General features: G+C 38.7%; 1 protein-coding gene across 4 annotated transcripts; it reads right to left on the bottom strand.

Annotated features, from left to right (window-relative positions):
* Nucleotides 1-331: 331 nt before the first annotated feature.
* On the bottom strand, nucleotides 332-13687 carry LOC122086091 (3-hydroxyisobutyryl-CoA hydrolase 1-like). 4 transcript variants are annotated; one of them, XM_042654796.1, is made up of 9 exons: nucleotides 13535-13687; nucleotides 12147-12230; nucleotides 11773-11841; nucleotides 11246-11297; nucleotides 10951-11030; nucleotides 10715-10798; nucleotides 9439-9523; nucleotides 3747-3832; nucleotides 332-376 (listed from the first exon to the last, which is right to left on the bottom strand). In XM_042654796.1, exons 1-9 carry the CDS (start codon nucleotides 13571-13573, stop codon nucleotides 350-352), a joined length of 606 nt encoding a protein of 201 aa, XP_042510730.1. In that variant the 5' UTR covers nucleotides 13574-13687; the 3' UTR covers nucleotides 332-349. The 4 variants fall into 4 exon arrangements, with proteins under 4 accessions (XP_042510730.1, XP_042510727.1, XP_042510728.1 ...); XM_042654793.1 differs by lacking the exon at nucleotides 332-376 and adding an exon at nucleotides 1467-3550; XM_042654794.1 differs by lacking the exon at nucleotides 332-376 and adding an exon at nucleotides 1467-3550 and having other exon boundaries at nucleotides 12147-12227.
* Between the last annotated feature and the right edge of the window lie 8966 nt (nucleotides 13688-22653).

The following is a 22653-nucleotide window of genomic DNA, read 5'->3' as shown; positions in this document are numbered from 1 at the left end:
TTTTTGGTAACAACAACTACCTAGTGTAGTTGGTGAGCTATGGTGTACAAAATTCCCTTGCTCACCAAGAGGTCTCAAGTTCGAATCTCATGGTTGTTTTTTTTTAGAGAATTTTGTTGAAGATTTCCTGCTTTTCACTCACTTAAAGCACTAAGGGCATGGAGGGGATTTCCACATCAAATTAGAAGCAAGGAAAATCGTGGAAGCAAGAAGAAAAAAAAAAAAAAAAGGAAAGGAAAATCGTGGAAGCAAGAAGAGAAGAAAAAAAAAAAGGAAAGAAAAAAAAGGGAGAAATAGAGATTGTCCAAACCTTCTCTCTCCTCCACAGCATCACCAAAGATTGTCCAAATCACACAAAGGAAGAAAAAAATCGTCCCTAGGAGAGAGAAAAAGAAGAAAAAAAATTAGAAAAAAAAGAGGAAAGAAAATAAGCAAAAAAATTATAGGAAATTTATTTCTCTCTTCTCTCTCCTCCACCTTAGCACTTTTGGTCTCAAAAGATCTCACAATCAATTGTGGGTTTCTCTCTTTTAGGAAAGAGAAAATTGTTACCCTACCTCCCCATTCCCTATAAATACAACTCATGTAAGAGGAGGGGAGACAATTCATTCTTCTTCTAGTTTTTTTTAGTTGCTCTCTCTTTCTCTTGCTCTCTCTTTAGTTTTAGTTCTTCTTTATCTTTTCTTCAATCACTTTTGTAATAGTTTTTTTTTTTATTTCAATTAATGCAAGCACTCTTTTATTTTTATTCAGCCCTTTTATGTTTAAGATTTATGCAATTGAGTTGTAATTTTTTAAGTTATAGTTCTAGGCTTAGATCTAGGTGACAAGATCACGAGCCGTGGAGCAATTTTTTTTTCAAGTTCAAGCATTGATTCAAGTAAGTAGGCTCCTTCAGTAGTCTTCTCTCCCCCCTCTCATTCCCTCTTCTGACTACCCTTTCTTTCTTAATTTAGGATTTTTATTTTCAGTCGTTACATTATTGTTATCCCTTTCCCCCAAGGCTCATGGCTAGTGTATGTGTTGGCTTTGCCCCTCCTAGCCATAGAACCATCAATTTATTGTTTTTATTTTAATTGTCTCCCTTTCCCTAAAGCCAAGTAGAGTAACCCTTGTAAGAGTGACTCTCTGGTCAAGTAGGGAAGCTCATATTATGATGCATCCCTCGGGCTAAGTAGAGAAACCTACTTGTGAGTCTCTCTCTAGCTTTATCCCCTTTCTTTTACTTTATTTTTATTTCAGTATTTTTTTTCCTTTATTTATTTATTTATTTTTTTAATTGCGTGGGTTGTTTATTTTCAGTTATTTATTTATTTAATTTTAATTGCGTGGCTTGCGTCTTTAAATTCTTAGATGACGAATGGTTAGGACGTTATTTTAGATACATGTGTTTAGGACGGTAATTAGACTTAGATCACAACCATTAATCAGTTCACTTTCGCATTATTAAAAGAAATAAAAAATAAAGTGGCTGCTCTCCCTGTGTTCGACCCGTAGCTACACTGATCCGTACGCTTGCGGTTACATTTTAAATCTCAAACATGCCACTTTAATGAGCCTAAAATATGGGCAGAAAGTAAGAAAATGGGAATTAATTCATTAGTCTAGTTAGGGTCATGTTTTAAGTCTATTTCCTTTGTTATTTCAGTTTGAGTCAGTTTAGGTTTCCCTATTGGTGAATGACTAGTTACTTACCTACTCCATGTTGGAGTTCTAGTCTAGTCCTATTTGGAGTCCTACTCCTATTATGTAAGGTCTAATCTTACTTGGAGTCTAAGTCTTAGTTATGGTATGATTGCTAATCTACCCTCTATATATAGAGGAGCTTATGTACTCTCGATTCTCAGATTTGAATAAAGAATGATTACAATCAATTGCTTCTAATAGCCGAGATAGCTGTGGGTGAGATGCCCGGGCTAAGATAGCCACCCCACCCACAATTCTCTTGGTTCCCTTTTCTTTCCCTACTTTTATTTACTCTTATTATCCCTTACCTGCCGTGAACATCAACTCAAGAAATTTTCAGATCTGTAAAAGCCTGCAAAACCATAACCGACCAGCTGTGAAAGTCAAGAATTGAAGATCAATCGATCTCCTTATCTCCCTGTTCTGTGAGCTGTTCAAACAGGCCTTTTGAGTATACATTTTAGGCTGTCTAAGGATCAATCGATCCTCATCTGAGGGACAATCCATCAGTCCAGCAGTGTTTCTTGAAGAACTTCTATTTCTCTCTCCTAGGTTTGAAAATCAAGAAAGTGCATAACTCCATAACCAGCCATCAGAAGTCTTTGATATTTGGGGGTTTTTATACCCTTACTAAGACCTACACTCGACCAAGATTGCAGCTCAATTGGAGCCCCACAGCCCCGGCCGCACCTCTCTCTCTCTCCAGCTATATTGCAGGTCTTTCTCTCTCCTATCGGGTTGGGTTTTGGGCAGGTTTTGCTCTAGCATTGCTATTGTATCCTTAGGGGTTTATTTGATGGTCTTATTCCCTTGTTTCCTAGCCCTTTTTCTGGTTATTATCAAGTTGGCTATTGGGTGTTAAAATGTTGTTTGGGGTTATACATTATGGGGGATAGCTTCTTGTAATCTACTCCTGCATTAACCAATATAGAATCCAGAAGCCCATTCTACAAAAGATTAAGATCCTCTTGATCAATCATTTAGCAATAGATTCTATATAATCTACAAAACTGTTGCTTAAACAAGGAACTCCATTTATTAACCATATAATTTTCAACGCAACTTTTCATGAAAGAACTGGCTTTTTTTTTTTTTTTTTTTTTAAGGACAGATTTAGTCGGATTGTTCTGCTCAATATAGCAGAGCTGTTGATTAGCTAGAATGTAAAGAATTTTGAGTCGAAAGGAGGTTAATTATGGAGATTCCCTTCATAATTCATTGGTTTCTCCGGAAGGAGAAATACATTAGATCCTTTGAAGATAGATCAGTTTTGGAGGAGTAAATTATTAGGTTTTTTCTTCCTTAATGTGAGGACCTTAGTCTTTGATGAATCTAACTTTCTGATTGACAAGGAGGGCCATCACCTATTCACAAACGCTATTGTTTGTAAGAATAGTGGCTGCTGCCCTTGTAGTCTCTATATTGTACTTTTACCGTTCCCCATGGAGTGGAGGGTGCTTGGACGGGGATCATGTGCTTGCACTACAGGCATTAATATCATACAGCTTACAGGTTCATGGTCTTGCAAGGAAAATATTAGCGAAGGCCTGATCATGTGCTTGGATCTGAGCTACAGCCTGCAGGTTTGTCAAAGGCTTCACACCCATCACCATTATCAGGGGTCACAAGAAATGCCAAAATGATTCAATATATCATAATACTTCATTTTTCAGTACTTCCATGTCAAACACTGACACCACCATTTTTGAAATCAATCAAGATGTTAGGTAGAGAGAAGTGTGGTGGTGTCAATGAAGGCCCAAGTCAGTCTCGTGTGAAAGCCTGACCCGGATTAAGGAAATAGTTACCTTCTTGATCTGGGTTAAGGTTCAAAACCTTCAGAGCTCGAGCTACCTCCATATTCCTATATAATCTCCGTAATAGGTTCCATGTCAAACACAAAAAAATCCATATCAATGCCTGTAGTGTAGGCTTGGATGATTAATGGATCCATCAACTTTTTTACTTGGGAGGAAAATATTGGATAAGACTTTTACCACCAGGCATATATGTAGTTTTGTTTACCCATTGCAGAATTTTCAATGAGACGAGAAGTATACCTTGGCAGGCACAAAGTGAGTTGCAAGGCCACATGCAAGCATTTCAGCACCATCCAACCTAGCTCCAGTAAGACCAACATATTCCCCTGACAAGAAACATATAAGAACAACAAATGATAAAGCATTAGTGAATAAAATCCAAAAGAAGCCGAGTCCTAACTAATCCTAAAATGAGTAGAGAAATATAGCCCCTCTAATGTAGTACTATATTTGAAAAAATCAATATAGTATCCAGTTGACAAGGACCTATACTCAAAGGATAAATTACATGCAAATAATGAAGACTAGGAGTGCAACAAGACAGCAATTAGGGTAATAAAGCGCAAACAATCTCTGATTTGAATAGTTAACTTGAATCAACAAAAGGAAGCAAACGAGTAACTATTTGAACATAAAACAGAAACTTTTGCAAATATCTCAAGATCAATCCATCAGAAAGGGACCGGATTTGATTTGATCTCCAAATTAGGGTTTTTGAATGCCTCGTCAAAATTTGAATTCCATCGAATGGATGGATTGCTAATCCAAAAAAATGTGTGATATCCCATCTTTTAAAAGACTTGAAGAAATTCAAGGAAAACTTAAAGAGCAATACTTACTTGTTGGATGAAGAAGATGATGAAAGAATAAAAAATAAAGAAGGGTTGACATGGGATAGATGTGGGTGGAATGGCATCTCAGCTTGGGCATCTCACCCACAGATTTTTCAGCTGTTAAAGAATTCTCTCTCAGAATATTGGGAGCACAAAGCTGTAATTTCATTCATAAATTCGTGTACAATGTTCTAGCCCCTTACAAAATTATATAAAAGACTCAAAACAGATTCAAACGCTGAAAAAGAAAGGCCTAACCCAATCCTTGGCTAATTGGGAAACCTAAACTGACTAGGAAACTAAAATAACAAAGAAAATATATTCAAGTAAGGAAACCTACTTAGCTTAGGACTTAATTTTTGTCCACCAAATAAAAACATAATTGGACTCATAATAGGACTCCTAAAAGACACTTAAGACTCCAACATGGAGTTGGACTCAAACAAAACAACCAAAACATATCAAAACTAGAACTCCAGTAACTAATGAAGTAAATCTTGTTTTCCTACTTTCTACCCATATTTTAGGGCCATTAAAGTGGCCTATTACAAATAAAACCCATGGGATCAAAGACCCAACACCTACATGAACCAAACTAAAACAAGGTTTATTTCCAATAAAATAAACTCTTTAAGTGGCTTATCTACATCACCCTCAACTCCAATATAAGTACATAAAAAAAGGAAAAAATAATTAATTAAATTTTTATAGACTAGAAAGAATATTCCTTTAAAGCATATCTTAGACACAATTCCATGTCCAGATGAAAATAACCAGATCTGATGCAGATTCTTCACCAAATTAGGCTTGTTGTATAAAGAATAAGTCTAGGGTTGGGTTGTATATGTGTTGGGCCTTCAATCCATGTGGTTTTGAGTTAAACCAAGTCACTTTATGGGCCTAAATTGGGGGGATTAAGGTTACATGTGGGATTAGCTAGCTTATACTATTTGTTTTATTCTCTTTTGGTTTGGTTCAGTTCATTAGTTAAACCAAGTCACTTTATGGGCCTAAATTGGGGGGGGGGGGGATTATGGTTGCATGCAGGATTAGCTAGCTTATACTATTTGTTTTATTCTCTTTTGGTTTGGTTCAGTTCATTAGTTAAACCAAGTGGTCCAATTTAAGTTGTCGTAGTAGTGTCTTATTCTTAGGGAAAAAGTCGTTAGTTGTTAGTTTCCATTTTGAAATTTTCCTTTTTTAGTTTTTAGAAACTATTGTACCAGGAGAATATTTGGTTTCCCTTTTTGGAACCTGTTGTTAGGATGTAATTCTCTTCCCCATTATCACTATAACTATAATACCAAGCTCCATAGAAGCCAATGATTTGAAGAGTTAAGCAATGGCTGCTGCTGTTGCTGCTAATTCTTGCTGAGAATTGATTTATGTTTGATCAAAGCTGGTGTAGTTGGTGTTTGATCCAACTGCCCTTTGTGTTGGGAAGCCTGAGGGGTTCTTTCTCCATTATTATCTTCTTCTTCTTTGCTGTTCAAAGTGTTCAAGACCTGCAACTTCAACCTCAATCCATCACAGGTATTTGAATCTGGTCTTTTCTCAGTTCTGCCCAAAATTCCAGAATTTCTTGTTCATGCAGAATTGAGGCTGAACTAGGTTGACCCTTTGGGCAATCTCAACCGAGACGAACCAGATCTGATTTTATTTTTGGGATCAATAGAATATTTTAGGAGTTACTTTATTTATGAAATATTAAGTTAGTTAATTTGGGAAGATATGCAATCTTTTATTTTGGTTAGATGTTAGTCAATTAGGGAGTTACCCATTTAAGTTTTATTCTATTTCTAATTTCATTAGTTAGAATTTAGGAAGCGAATTAGGAGTTGCTAATTTAATTTTAGATTTTATTAGGCAAGTTTTAATTTCAGTTTATTATATAAAAGCATATAACCCAAGTAATTGGACAGATTTTGAATGATGAACTAAATATTTGGTTGCACCTTGTGGTTTGCTTGGTCATGTAAACTTCTTCCCTGCAACAATTTCTTCCCTATTTCTATCTTTTCCTCCATCAAGTGGTATCAGAGCCGAAGGATCCATCTCTTTCGTTCTCGTTTCCTTCCTTATCTTATTCCCTTCTCAGTTTTGGTTTCTGCAGACTAAGAACAACAATTTAAAAAAAAAAATCCCATCTTCCGTAGCAACACAAACCCCTCCCTATCACCTCAACCCCTTCAATCCCTCTACAGTAACCCACCACTTCTTCTGAGCCAAAAAAAAAGAAAAAAGTCGTCTCTGTGAGACATAGAAGAGTCAACCCAACCCAGCCACTTCTGTCTTCTTTCCCAAAACTCGTGTCACATCCCTTTCGCTAGGGTTCCAAAAGAAAAGGGGGTGAAGCAGAGACGAGAGAGTGAGAATCAGCAAGCCCAAAGAAAAAAAGAAAAGAAAGAGAAGACGAAGAGAAAGAAGAGAGAACGAATAGAAGCAGAGAAGAGAAAAAAGAGGACTCTCGTACCTGTTTCAAAACTCTTCCACAGATCGCATCTTGGCCATGGTGACTTCCTTCAACGTCATCGGCCCCTGGAGCTCCTCCTCCTTTCCTCTCGTTTGACCCTTCTCAGTTGCAGTGGTATAGCATCGTGGTTCCTTGGATCAACAAAGAAGAAGAACCCACCAAGTTCTCACTCTGTTTTGTCGATACAAGACACCCCATCTCTTGTCGGATCCTTATTTCTCCTTTTGTCATACTTTGTTTTCCATTTCTACCCCTCCTTAGTGCCCTTATTCTGATTTACTCCCATTTTAAATCTTGGTTCCAAGTTTACCCTCCTTCACCTTTACGTGATATGTTTCTAAACTCCTAATAATTCAGTCCAAGTATTTACAATTCTGCCTTCTTTTTGAAAAAAAAAAAAAAAGAAGAAGAAGAAGTGAACCTCCATATTTACAGTTTTTCCCCCACTTGCCTAGTGGAGTTGTCTTATTTGTGTGAGACCCAAAGCGAATTTCCTACAAAATCCTTTACTCCTATGGCATTTCCCCTTGAATTTATTAATCTTATAGAGGAACTTAAGAAGAAATTTGATGATGGATTGAAGGAACATTGATCGGAATCCCAGGAACTTCAATTAAATTTTCAAAAGCTTACCAAAAGTACCATACACTTATATGATAAGGTGTGCAGCATGATCGAGGACAAGTTAGTGGTGGAAGAGCCAGCTGACACTAGACATGACGATTAAGATGAACTGAACGATCCGAGCAAGGTTGCATCTGAAGAACTGATAAGTCGTCCAATTTCAATTGTGAAACCCCACCATCAGATTCCAATAAAAATTATATTATTTGTTGACGACCATCAGGAGATTGTGACTGTTGATCATGAGATGTGTTGAATCTTTACCTTGTCAAAGCCGTTGATCGTGGATTCTGATCGAGAGGTGCTAATCCTCTCCAATAAACCTCGTGGTCGAGTTTTTCTCAACATCAGGGGAGTTGATGCAAAATTGAGGATGAACGGGTTGACCCTTTGGGCAATCTCAATCGAGAAGAACCAGATCTGATTTGATTTTTGGGATCAATAGAATATTTTAGGAGTTACTCTATTTATGAAATATTGAGTTAGTTAATTTGGGTAGATGTTAGTCAATTAGGGAGTTACCCATTTAAGTTTTATTCTACTTCTAATTTCATTAGTTAGAATTTCGGAAGCAAATTAGGAGTTGCTAATTTAATTTTAGATTTTATTAGGCAAGTTTTAATTTTAGTTTATTATATAAAGGCATGTAACCCAAGTAATTAGACAGATTTTGAATGATGAACTAAATATTTGGTTGAACCTTGTGGTTTGCTTGGTCGTGTGAACTTCTTCCTCCCCTGCAACAATTTCTTCCCTATTTCTATCTTTTCCTCCATCAAGTGTTCTCCAATCCTTCTCTCTCATGGACAGACCAGCCACCTGATGGGCTTACACTTTTGATCAAGTGTTGCCTATCAAAAAGGGAAACTCAACCCAAATTGCAGGTCAATGACCTGTGGTTTGTGAGTTATTGAAAAACACCTTTTTTCAGTCCTGTAGCGGCTATTCCTCTGTTTTCAGACCTGAACTGAAATCAATAGATTGGATTTGTTTGTTTCTGATTCCTTTGATATTTAAACATGTTTTTCCTTATTGTTGCTACCTTATTTCATCATCTAACTTAGCCTCTCACATCTGCACTTAACCTGATCTTAGGAACCCTAAAGTCTGAACTCGATAACCTTGTCGCAGACCTGATTCCTCCCCTTATTCTGATCTGTTATTATATTATTGTTATGCCTTGGTTTGGGCGTTCTTTGATTGAATCCTGCAGTTGGGATTAGGTTTGCCTTGTCATTCCTCCCCTTATTCTGATCTGTTATTATATTATTGTTATGCCTTGGTTTGGGTGTTCTTTGATTGAATCCTGCAGTTGGGATTAGATTTGCCTTGTCAACCCAGTTCTACATTAAAATCCCTTTACTAAACTCAAATAAAGGCAATGTCTGGGTTTCTTTCCATGGAGAAATAATGTATTCTCACACAAACAGGCCGCAATGTCAGTGCTCAATTTCTTCTTCTACTCAAAGGTCTAGTGCCCAACAGAATGACTCAAGAAAATCAGAAGTGATACCACACACAGTCTTTGTGTCTGTGATCGACTTTAATACCAACACTTATGTTTTTGAATTTTGATACAGGACCTATATAATTTTCGAGGAAGTGTTTCTAGTGGGGAAGTGTGGCCCCTGCGCAATGGGAGCATACATGGAAGCATCAGGCAAGGTGGTCATTTTGCATTTCATGGGGTGGGGATGGTCTTTCGCCTCCTCTTACAGGCACCACACTCCCCCACAGAAACCATTTACCCATAATTTTTACTAGAAGTGCGTGTCAGACACTAACACCAATGCTGATCTCATTGTTGACACCACTGAAGTTGAATGAAGAACAGTAAAATATCTATGAAAAGAAGAAAAACAATTACATCAAGGAAAGAAAATGGAAGAAAGAGAAAAAGAAAAATCTGAAGTAGAAAAAAATGCTTTAAGAAATATAATTGGCTTCTAAGCAGTAAACAGACTTGTAATGTTAAGCAAGCATGGAGTGGAGTTGGCCTTACCAAACAAGCCAGGCAGTCTGGACAAATAATAAGAGGCACCCACATCAGGAAATAGTCCCAGTGATGTTTCTGGCATGGCAAACACCTGTGGAATGTCAATTGTAATATGAGATGCGACAAACAAGGTCAAAGTAACTATATTTTAAGTATGTAGCCTTTAAGAAGAAAATCTAGCAAAAGAAAAGTAATGCTAGAAAAACGATATCAAACATAGGAAATCAGTGCTAAAACATGGGAGAGTGTGGGAGAGAGAAGAAGATAGAGAGAAGAAGAAAAGGGCGCAAACAATGTGGGAAGAATTGTTGCTCACGGTTGGGCAGAATACTCTACCCGTGGCCTTCACACTATCTTTATATAAATGAAATAAAATGGGGTCAAGTACAACAACAACAAAAACAACTAAGCCTTTTTCCCAACTAAATGGGGTGGGCTACATGGATCCGTAAGGGGTGTAAAATAAAATAAAAACCTCAAGAACATCCCTCCTAAATGGGGCCGGCTACATGGATCTTTACCCTCCAAACCGCTCTATTTGAGGTCATTCTAGAGTCCAAACCTAGGCTCTATATGTCTTTCCTTACAACTTCTCATGGTCATTTTAGGTCTGCCCCTAGCTTTTATTAGCTCCTTTGATCTAAATCTAATCAATCCTCCATACTGAGGCATCCCAAGGCTTCCATTGAACATGGCCATACCACCTTCAACAGCTTTCTTGAAGCTTGTCCTGAATCGGAGAAATTCCCAAATCAGCTCTAATTCGGTCATTCCTTACCCTATCTCTCCTAGTTTTATCACACATCCAACTCAACATCCTCATCTTTGTTACACTCAGCTTATTTATAATATACTTCTTGACTGCCCAACATTCCGCCACATACATCATCGCCAGTCTTACAACTGCCCTACAGAATTTTCCTTTAAACTTTAGACAAATCCATATCACACAGCACTCTAGATGCATCTCTCTTTCTTCCATCCTACCTTAATTCTCTGAGAGACAAACTCATCTAAATTACCTTCCTTGTTTTCCTTGTTTATGTTTGATCCCAAATATCTAAAATAATCACATTGAGGTATCTCTCCCCTTAAGTTTAACCACTTCATTATCCATCCTAGTCCAACTAAAGTTACGCACCGTATACTCCGTCTTCGTTCATTTAAAACCTTTTGATTCCAAGGTAGATCTCCATAACTCCAACTTATTGTTTATGCCTGCAGCTGTCACATTCATAAAATGAGAACATTTCAAAGTTCGGATAGTGAGAGAGTAAAGTACCGAATTCTCTGTTGCAACACGGAATCTGCCGTGTATAGAAACTCCAGCCCCACCTCCCATGACGATTCCATTGAGAAGTGAAACCTTCAATATTTTATTTCTTGAGCATAAGACTAGATGTTACATCTAAAACCAAATTAAGAAGGAAAATATAAAGCACACAAATAAAGCCTTGATGACAAAAATTCATATAAAAATCATCATCAGAAGAAACTAAAAACTACATAATAAGTCACCTGGGGTTTGCTGTATGTTGCCATAACATAATTTAAGATGTACTCAGTCCAGAAAAACTTTGCACCAAATTTCCAGTGGCCTGATGAATAAAGATGGTTATAAGGTATTACCAACTTCTCTCCAGTCATCAGTGAATCAAGTATAGTAAGGAACTTCAAGTTCACATGACAGAGTGCAGCTTTCCTCCCATGACAGATGGCAAAGAAAGAAACCAGAAAGTAAAAGCTTGCCCTACAGCCAAGAATCATAGCTCAAGGGTATTGCAGACCGTAAAATAAATTGGATTCTGTTTACCTTTAGCCACAATTGCAACATCCCCACCCGCACAAAATGCTCTTCCTTCTCCCTGAAACCAACTCCAACACAGAATATTACAGAAGAATGAAAAAAAACAAAAGGGGGAATTTTTTGGGCATAAATGCAGGATACAGTTTTCAAGAAATAGAAACGCATCCATGCAAAAGCAGCAAAACAACTAACTACTGCTTTTAAATATGTGTTTCCGTAATGTCTTCTAATAATTTCTTATCATTTACACCTTTTCAAACTTGTAGAAGCATCAGATAAAAAATAGATGCTTAGCCCCTTAGATATAAGCACATGACAAATAAAAATTCCATTTTTAATCCCCCAACAGATGCACTGGGCATGTGCCCACCAAATCAAGAACATAAATAGGTGCTCATGTATATATCCTTCAATCCTTTTAGTATCGTCAAGTCTTCAGATATCAAGCGTGGCAATCGAAATGTTGTGTTTGTTCCAAATTTTATGAAATTCTAAAGCTCAAGAAATAATGTCTTTATTTTTTTGCAACTTACCTTCAAAATAAGTAAACTGACACTAGAATCCTTTTCATAAGCAAGAAAAAGTTCCAGTAACCGAGCAACCTGAAAAGGAACCATGAAAAAGAACCAAACGCTGGTGTCATAGATTTTATACAAATAAAAAATACAAATGTACAAGAAAAGGACAACACACATAAGTCTACAGAACAAAGAAAATAGAATACGCCGGTGTCATAGATTTTATACAAATAAAAAATATAAATGTCCAAGAAAAGGACAACACACATAAGTCTACAGAACAAGGAAAATAGAAAGTATCACACAAACACGCATGATATCGGTATTCAAGAAAATATCCAAAGACACCCTATGGAAAAGTAAAAAATTCAAAGAATCAGTAAGCATACCATTTGAAATGAGAGTGCATTCAATTGTCGGGGCCTATTCAGTATTAACGTCCTCGCAATCAAGTTCTCTTTTACCAACACCTGCTAAACCAAGGAAGAGTAATACTTGAATAAACTTAAAAAAAGAGTGCATAGAACAGAAATCATGCAAATGGTAGGAGTGACAGCTTCCCAAGGAAAAACACAATGCAAGAGAGATGAGATACATACATTGTGTCTTTTCTGGTAATACATACATATATTATTTAACTGAATTAGAAATTTTATCATATGTGGTTCAGTCCAGCCAAAATGGATTGCCAAGTCCTGACAGTCAATTAAAATTTCCATCAGATCTGGCTGGAAAGAAAACATAGGAAATGGACCTTCAACTCTCGCTGTCTGGATAAGATTTGGGGCTCCATCTCCTTTGATGTCAAGGCCAAGATTTCTTGTCTATCATCCACCTGTAGTCCCTCCCTTAGAAACTATCACATTGTAAATTCTTGGGAGCTTTCCAGCTCCATTATCAGGAATAGCCCCACTCCTTGAGTCTGGGGTTTGTTTTTCTCCCCCTGTCCCATCTTTAGGGGGTGTAAGTTTTCTTCTGTTTGGTAATGAATAATTTCTTCACCCAAAAAAAAGAATTTTATGCCACAAGTTTAGTTTCCTAATAACCTATTATAGCCTAGATTTTCAAGCTGAATAACTAATCATAATTGCCCCCCCCCCCTCTTTTCTGCGTGTGTGTGTGTGTGTGTGTGTGTGAGAGAGAGAGAGAGAGAGAGGTTGTTAGTAGTAAACTGTGAGTTACAGACTTACACAGGTGTTTGGCAGAAATCTAACTACCTGAGATGTAATAAAGGAATGGAGGAACAAGAATGATTGGGGAATGATAAACGAACAGACAGAAACAGGGGTATACCAAATTCGAAGACAAATTTTTCTGATTCAAAACAATTATCAACAGATAACTGATGAAAAAACTCAAAAATGTAATTACAAGACAAAATTCGTACGTCCTTTTTCCTGATTAATAAAAATTAGGGCATACACAAGCCACTGAATCAAATTCTTTGTCACCCCAATTAATAAGAACAATAACAATTCAGAAAGCTTATCAAATTATGCCATGAGAAGGGGTGCCCATGTAATTTGAAAGAAACGGCATGGGAGAAAGCGGAAGATACCCAGTTCCCGATTCTACATTTATCAGTCAAAGATTCCAATTCAAGAGGTAGCCACTAATAGAAGAATCATGAAGCAGGAGATGAATATTAAAATCTCTGACGGACATATTGTTTCAGCTTGGACAGAAGACAATTTTAATATTTTGTTACAATACAAACTATAAAGAAAAAATTTTGAAGAAAGCATCGACGAAGAAATCTCGGCGGGGTAAGAAATACCTGGTCGCCTCCTTCGTTGGTTGAATAGCCAGACGCCATGATTGTTAGGTGAAGCTCTATCACAAATTCCTCTTCTTCTCCTTCTTTTCTTTCAATTTATGGGATTAACAACTAACTGAAAATAATTACGAAGAGAGGGGCCTATTTGTATTTTTCTTTTAAATCGTTTAACCTTTATACCTTACCATGGATCAATCTCGATCCATGCCACAGCCATCCCAACCGATCCGATCCGATCCGATTTTCAAGGGGAGAGTGCGAGCACGCGAATGAATTTCTAACGGTAAATAGGTACGTCTAACTTTTTAAATGACTAAATTAAACCCAAGTCTTTTTTAAATGCACTAAAATTTCACGAGGATGTGATTTGTATCCAAAGAAGGTACAAGGGTAAAATGAGAAGCATATATAATGAACAAACAGAAGCCATGTTGGTGGCAGTCGTTCTCGTCTTCTCGCACACCCCGCCCCCCGGTGCATGGTAGCCACATCCCCGAGTCCATTCGTTCTTCACTTCTCGATTGCTAAAACAAATAAATTTACGTCGATGAAAGGCATAAGATTGCACACGTGGTGGCCTATCAGAACTCCACATCACTCTAGTTTTGTTACAATATGCTTAAACAGATTTTTGAAAACCCAAGCCAAGCTTAGGCCGACCAGAGCTTGACCCTATTTTATCATTAGACAATTTTTGGTTACTTCAAATAATAATAAGAAAAATTACAACCTCCTCTACTGTGTTTTGAAGATTCTTACAAGCCGACCCAGACCGTTAGTGCCCCTTACGTTGTAGCTATACTCTACTAAAAAAAAAGTTAAAGAGTTATTAAATGATCATATCACCTAATATTAAACCCCTTAATAGCCAAAATACCCTTCATTATAGGTGAACTTATTTATATACCCATCAATTAAAACTAAAGAGGGAAGGCAGCCTTTGATCGTCTTCTACTTCTACTTATTGAACTCACCTTCAACTTTTACTGACTGAACTCACGTCTAGTTTCATATACTCTGGCGAAGATGAAAAGGGTGGAGAGCAAAATCGATCAAGCATCACACCTACCTTGTTGCGTAACCTCCTTGTGCTAGCAAACTCCATTAACAACATCGCATCTTGGATCAAAGTGCCAATAAACTCCATTTAGAAAGTCATGGAAGGGAAAGGAGATCTTGTGACATCTATTAGGCTCCAACGAACTCCAACAATAGATGAAGGGGCAGAAATTATTTGCATTTGAATGTAATTAGGCCAAAGTATAGGTGAGGTGGTGTAAATTTTTCTTGATAATATATATATATATATATATACTAGTAAAATATGTACGTGTGGTCATGTGTGTGTGTGTGTGAGAGAGAGAGAAGGAGAGAGAGAGAGAGAGAGAGAGGCAACTAATGACTATTGATAATTCAAATAAAATTTGCTCCAAGCAAGGGCAACTGATAACTATTATCATGTGCTTCTTGCATATATTAACTGTTGCATTATCGAGGGTAGTTATACGTATTTCTTGCATTAGCACTTGACCCATATACTCTCTTTTTGTAGTTATTATTATGCTATATATACAGTAAGGTGTGTCTATTTTTCGTAATTTTTTCCAAAACAAAGAACACTCAGCAGTTCAAAGTTATAACAATTTTTTTTTAAATTAGTTGCTTTGATTTTCATGATGTGTAGACTCCACAAAATAGCCTATAACAAGTTCTATCTGTGGAAATTTCTTGATAAATTGTTCAAATAATTGACCTATTATAATATTTCTTATAAAGTTGAAGAATTTCATCATTGAAACCACCAGTTTGGAATATATTTTCCGTGTCTATTTATTTCTTCTTACAGAAGGCCTGAAGGTTGAAGCACGTGAATAAGAAGAAAAAAAAGAAAAGAATATGGTATAAAAGAAAATTCTTGCAATGTCATAGTTATAGTTACTTTCTGATAAAAGGATATTTAAATATGTCGCCAAAAATAAAAGAGAATAGTTACAATCTTTTTTGTTACATACAACAACAACAATGATTACGGGTGACAGTTCGTACCTTTTGAATTGTTGTCATGTTTAACACCATTGCCATTCTCTGTGTTCTCTAGAGTGCAACCTAGGGAGGACGAGGAGTAAAAAAGGAAGCCACACAACGTAAAACCAAGAATGAGAGACATGATGCCCTACACCCCAGTTCCATGGCCAGTTATGCACCTTATGTACTATCTATACAATTAATTTAGGCAATACTAAGTTTTACTGTGAGAGTACCAAGGGAGAAAAAATTGTTTTAGAAAGGGAAGAAAAGTGGAGAGTATGATAGAAGAAGAGGGAGAGTTAGAGGAACGCAAAACCTTATACCTATAAAAAAGACAACAGTCATTAATGGTCAGCTGAAGCCATTTAGCGAGTGACATTACCACAAATTCTTTGATGATGGACAAATAGAGAAGCCCAAAACCTATACAAAAGAACAACTCTGGTTCATGGCGATCAAAAGTTGTTATGGAGAGAGAGAGAGGGAGAAGTCACGAAGGATACTTCGATGGAGGCTATGACGTATTCTTCAATTTAAGATTAAAAGAGAGGGAGAAAGAGAGAGTGAAGATGTGGAGAAAGAGAAGTGAAGATGTGTCACACCCCATTCACACAGAACCGGGCCGGTGATCAAGTCAACTTCTGTTAACCCAAAACTGTCAGGATCATCTGACGCAGTAACTATTACATAGCATGCACATAATTAAAGTAAACAAATTCTATAATTCAACGGAAATCTTACATGTATATACTTATAAATACCCCAATACTCTTGATATCCAAATTGTATTACATAATACATTTAAATGTGGACCCGTAGGCGTGATATATACACAAGAAATATAATTTAACCATCTATAGTACAAAAGGGATAACATCACAAATAATCAAAAGGAATTTCGGGACGGTATCAAGGTTGCTATCCCACAACATAGCTCTCACATGGGCACTTGGCCCCAGGCCCAAGATCTTCTGGGACCCACCAGTCCTCAATTGGAAACTCTACTATGGGTCCCGACTCTAGCTCTTTAGCCGGATAACCTGCAAGATCATCTAAAAATGGTGTGTATGTGAGATGAGCTCACTAGCCCAATAAGTGAAAAGAAAGACCAAGCAATCATTTACAATACAAATGCACTTATATGTATGCAAGTCCATTTTTAAAACCTAGATCACCTAAGCATCACATCTAAATCATAAGTTAGGTGCTACACACAAACACAGTTCACGTATGCCCTGGGTACGAGTCACGAACTCCATCCCATGATACGCCCATAGGGTTATAGAAAAAGGCCAGTTGTGGGTACCGGAAAAGTAAATTGCTATTCCTTAGCGACATTGAAGTTTCTCAACGACATTAAAGTAAAATGAGTCTTGCCCTGCATTAAATTAAAATTAGTATGATTGGGCCTTTGATTATATCACCAGAGTTACCGACCATCCTAGTGATCTGTCGGGCGTACTTCTAACTGCCACCGTTAGTAAATAACCTCGAACTTCCCCCCAGTGATATACCCAACACCTAAACCCTTGCTGGGAAGGGTCATAGAACAGCGATATGTCATTCCTAACAGCATGCTTCTATATGAGATAGTACGACTGCATAATGCCATCGCGTCCCATTCCACGAGCCACTAATGCATTCTTTTCTAAGGCGACTACGGCATTTAGTCTAGCAATACATCATATTCAATAAGTTAAAGTCATCCATCTCATAACTCAAAGCAAGAATAAGCATTTAACAATTAAAGATATCAATATATTAAATCATAAATGAATTTCATAATGCACACGTCAATGCATGCAAATGGCATTCGTGAATGACTAGGCTACACACAGTAATGAAATGATGATATGGCTAGTCTACAACAATAATGAAATGATGCAAAAACAATCCAAAAATAAAGTCAATGTCCTTTTACCACTTACCTAGTTGTGTACAATGATTACCCTTAGTACGAAAAAGATCCGGCGTGCGATGACGTGAGTTTCAGTACAACCTATCATAAAAGAGTTGAGTTTAGCATACCTTAACTTTAGGCTCATAACCAACGAGGTACGATGATCCCAACACGTTTAAAATCACCATAAAAGGTCGTCCAATAAATTTGGGCCCAATCGAAACCCAAAGGGTCGGATCGGTAGGTCAACCAATGGGTAAGGTACTTGTCGGTCTTTGCCCGCTCTCGACTCAGGGGCCTTGTAAGGACCGATGGGTCAAGAGTAGCGGGCCAGGTGCCCAACGGTCCTTGCTCATCGCTCGACCCAGGGGGCTCTGCCTAGACCGGCGGGCTAGGAGCAGTGGGCCAGGTGCCCACCGGTCTTGCTCATCAGTCGAGCCAGCAGCCCATACAGGACAAGCGGGCTCCCAATTGGTGGGTTCGACCATTTTTAAGCACCCACCACTCAGAACCAGGATTTTGCTATTCACTTCCATTCTTCATCCCACCTTGGAGAAACCACCAAGGGTCGATTTGACCTTATTTTCCACAAATCTAAGGTCCTATATCATAATTCTAACATAGATCTATGATCGATTCAAAGTTTTAAGCTTGAGTTTTATCTCTTTACTCAAGACCACTTCAAAAACCCAAAATCTCTGCTTTAGCCCAAGAGATCAACAAATGCTTCTCAAACCTCATAATTTTTTCCTCTAAAACCTTCAAAAACAACATATAGATCCTTCATTAAACCTTATATTCATCATCTCAAGTGGGATTAACAAGATCCAAAAGATTCCTACCCAAATCGAAGGGTTTCACTTAGGGTTTCTTGGGGGTTAGTGCAATATAACTTTTACTCACCTCAAATGGTAGATCCCAAGGAGATGATCACGTTATCGGTGTCGGATTCAAAAGATTCAACCCCGACGACGCACAATGAGCATTTCCTTCCCCATTTCTTCCTTCCTCTTCCTTTCTCTTTCCTTCGTTTCTGTCTCTTCTTTACTTTTCTCACCCACCTTGTAAAACAATAAATGGGAGAAAGGGAAAAGTAATAAATGCTATTTATACTTGAGTCAAAATATATAATGACCAGAGTGATAGGTCACACTAGTGGATCCGACCCACCCGTGATCACCCACCAGTCTGCCAAAACTTAGCTGAATCATTAAGACTTTGATAGGGCTCGACCCCTTCACGTATTTCACTCACAGTAATTGATTAATATGCGTACTCATCATAAAATAAGCTACATACCTTTATTGTGCGTACATGACCTTGTGATATGTGCCAATGCATGACTTGGGCATGCGGACTTCACTAGGCACTGACTCCAACTCGTCTGGCCAACTTGAGTTTAGAGTCACCCTTACCATCTGTAGACATCCATTTTTGTCACCTCCTCCGACTATGATGAATTATGGATCGTGGACGTGACTTCTTACTTCCAATCGACAAAGGATAATTGATGAGGATAATCCAACCCAGAAACATGCCCTGCTCACCTAAAACCTTGAAAGTCCTAAGCGTGAGAAAAGAGGGTCCAATTATGACTTTTCATACATGAAGGAACCCAGTCATAATGACCATACAGATGGATAGTACTTGAAATTACAATTCCAACGATATATGGTACGTCAAAATAGAACTGTCGAATCTCCCGTAATCTTCCTTAGAAAAGCCAGCCAGCCCTTAAGCACGCCGCAAGCACCAGCAAGCCAGCCCCACGTGCATACCGCGGGCACCAGCCAGCCAGCCCCTCACACATGCCCTGCGCACCAGCTAGCCACCCCTGCGCACATTACATGCCCTCACCAGCCTGCTCTGTGCACCCCCGCGTCCCAGCCTCGTGCCCCCACCTATGTACTGTGCACCCTCTCCAGCCTGCTCTATGTGCCCGCGTGTGACAACCTTGCCAACTTACTCCACATGCCCCAGCGTGCCAGCCTCAAGCCCTCACGTGGGAGCTGTGCGCCCTCGCCAGCCTGCTTCGTGTGCCCCCACGGCCAGCCTCGTGCCCCCGCGTGCACACTATGTGCCCTCGCCAGCCTACTCCTCATGCCCTGTGTGCCAGCCTCGCACCCCCGCACACACCGTGCACCCTTGCCAGCTTGCTCCACTTGCCCTAGTGCACATGCTGCGTGCCACTGCCTGCTTGTCGTGTGCACTAGACTTGCACCATGTGCCCCTTGTCGAGCACAATCCGGCCTGTCCCATGCCCCATGTGCTACACACCCCTGCCAACCTCCCCATGCGCACCCTGCCTGTTGAGTGAAGAGATTTTCTCTCCACCCACTTATGTACTATTCACTACCCTGCTAGCATACCCTACGCCGCAACCTCCCATTGGCCCAAAAAGTTATCTTTTTACCTTATTGGCCCAAAAAAACTTACTTTTTCCGTATTAGCCAAAGAAAATCATCTTCCAACCTATTGGCCCAAAATCCCACTTTTTCAACCTATTGGTTTAGAAAAACCACTTTTTCCCCTCATTGGCTATGGAATTTCCACATTCCTCCCCATTGGTTCAAGAATCCTATAATACCACCCCCTCCCTTTGATTTTACACACCACAACAACCCAAGCCTCTTAGTGAGCATCCCTTTAGAGAAGCTCTATCCTCTCTCCACCCTCTCCCCCTTTGAGGTTTTTCAAGTCTTTGAAGAGATCTTTATAAGATCCGAAGTGTTCTTCGGATCTTCGAAGTGTTCTTCGTGCCTTCAAAACTCTTCAATCTTTTGCTTTCTTTGAGTGAGTTTTGGGTAGGAAAAGTTTCCCCTTAGTCTCCCTCCCCCTTTTGATGTTCGTCAAGCCTTTGCAGAGATCTTCATAAGATCTGAAGTGTTCTTCGGATCTTCAAAGTATTCTTCGGGCCTTCGAAGTTCCTTAATCCCTAAAGAATAACCTATTCCCAGTGGAAGCTCTGTCAGAGTGCCACCTCAGCCAAAGTCCAAAAATAGCTCATCCCAACGGAACCTTTGCCGGAATACCCATAGCCTAACCCTCCCATAGCCTATCCCCAGCAGAAGCTCTTTCAGAGTGCTACCTCAGCCAAAACCCAAAAGTAGCCCATCTCTAGAGGAAGCTCTACCGAATCAATACCATAGCCAAAATCCGAAAGTAACCATTCCTGGTCAGAACTCTGTCCAATCAGTATCACTCAAGAAAAGAAAGTTGGAGGTCAAGACCATCTTCTCCTGAGCTAGGAGAATCCGAAAAATAGTCCGTGCTAGTGCTAATCAGGGGTCCAACCCTCTTGACCCGAAGCATGGGTTAAGTTCAGGTATAATTTCTCAATTGAATCGTCGTCATGTAGATTTTGTATTGACTTTGTTTTAGTGTACGTAGTCATTTAAATTCAATCAACATATATATGAGTGATAACTTAGCCATGCATGCGGAATAGGAATAATTGTGAAAAATGTTCGTTCTTAAGCATTTAGTAGGAAGATCGGTTGAGTAGATTGGGTGCCTAACACCTTTCCAACTCTAAAACCTAACACTTACCCTAAATCTTTGGACCAAACCAACTATCGGGCCCTTTTCTTAGGAATCGGGCCCACCCCCGAGCTCTAGGCCCATAATCCTAGTTGGTGACTCCAAACCCTTTTATATGATCCCAATTAGGGGTATCAAAACCTAGTTTGAACCGATAAAATCAACCAAAACCGGCCAATAAAACCCAAACTGATCCTTATTGGATTGGTTTTGGATTGAGGTATGTTGGGACCGAATGAAAATAGGTCCAAACCAAACCGACCAATAACCAAACCGAAACCAAACTGAATGAAACTGATAAAAAAATAAATGATTATGAGATTATAAATTGATGAATTGACCATCCATTTTTTACAATATGAGTGAGAAAATTTTTTATTATAAGGGGACTTAATACAAATCATTGAATATTAAGTTATGAATAGAGAAATTGATTTGTAAATTGTAATAATGCTTCCATTGATTTCTTTGTTCACTATAGAAAACTAGTTGGATAGTTAAATGAATGATTAGATAAAAGGGTTCATTTTGTGATTTCAATATTAGTTATCTTCTTAGTAATTTGTTATCCATTGGTTTCAATATTAGTTATCTTTCCCTTACAATGATAAACCATGATTTAATCATAAATTTAAAGTGTTTTTTCATCAAATATTGTCACTATAAGTTATGAATGTAAGATTCATTATGGTTCAAGCCCAATAATAAACCGATCTAAACTGGTATTAACCCGATAATTAAAAACCAAAACCGACCGAAAACTGAAGTTCCTTAATGGATTGGTTTTGGTCTCCTTCATTTCTAGACTGAAACTGATTCAACCTGATCGAAACCGAACCAAACTGTCTAATTGACACCCTTAATCTCGATCCCCGTAATGGACCATCATGAAATCCCTGTCTCGAATGACGAACTTTACACTCCTGTAAAATAGGCCTCCACGTATCTCTAAACAGTGATACAGTGGTGCAGGGCCCGCGGGTAAGCACACACAACACACCCCTCCCTTATAAAAGAGAAAGAGAGCAGAGAGGACAGAATGCATGCAAGTAATTTTCCCCCACCAAGGGGAAGAGAGATCTCATCTCCAGCTGCTACCCTCACAGTGGGGACTCCACCAGGGAAAATGTCAAGCTCCAACACTAGATGCTACCATTAAATGCAAGAAAATTTTCCACCACATTTGTCTGAAAATATGTTTGACAAACCCCATGTTTGTAATTGTATTCGCTAACCACATCATGCATCGTGCTTGAAGTGAAATCATTTGGCGAGGGACTCCTTGTCATGCCCACACCCTCAGGGAGGTCAGTGCATGTCATGGAGAGTACTCTAAGAGCAAATGGTAGCCACTTCTTGTACAAGGGTGTGGGGTATTGTTAAAGGGCGAGGATGTTCTTGCATTACACTTTTGCACACAATCACTCAAGGTTCCACCACCCCGTGGTTAGTTGATTAACCTCAGTTGTAGTCACAAGTAATGGGCAAAGAAGTCACCCCCCTTGATCTTGTACCCATGGGTATATTAAAAGGATCATGTACCTTGTGTATATAGATCCTGTCAAGGAAGCCTTGTCAGTCCTATTGCATCCACCGCATGCTCACATCATGTAGGAAATAGATGGAGAACGCTAGGAATGCCACAAGCTGA

This window comes from Macadamia integrifolia, chromosome 8 (assembly GCF_013358625.1).
Source record: "Macadamia integrifolia cultivar HAES 741 chromosome 8, SCU_Mint_v3, whole genome shotgun sequence".
NCBI lineage: Eukaryota > Viridiplantae > Streptophyta > Magnoliopsida > Proteales > Proteaceae > Macadamia > Macadamia integrifolia.
The sequence above is the reverse complement of the archived record's forward strand: the minus strand, read 5'-3'. Positions and strand labels throughout refer to the sequence as shown.

Excerpts from the sequence above, each read along its gene's own strand:
- LOC122086091 (XM_042654793.1), bottom strand. The coding sequence starts at position 13,573 with ATGGCGTCTGGCTATTCAACCAACGAAGGAGGCGACCAG. Across the intron at positions 3,833-9,438 it reads CAGACTGCCTGGCTTGTTTG|GGGAATATGTTGGTCTTACT; the intron begins GTAAGGCCAACT and ends GTTTCTTGTCAG. Across the intron at positions 3,551-3,746 it reads CTCACTTTGTGCCTGCCAAG|GAATATGGAGGTAGCTCGAG; the intron begins GTATACTTCTCG and ends GAGATTATATAG.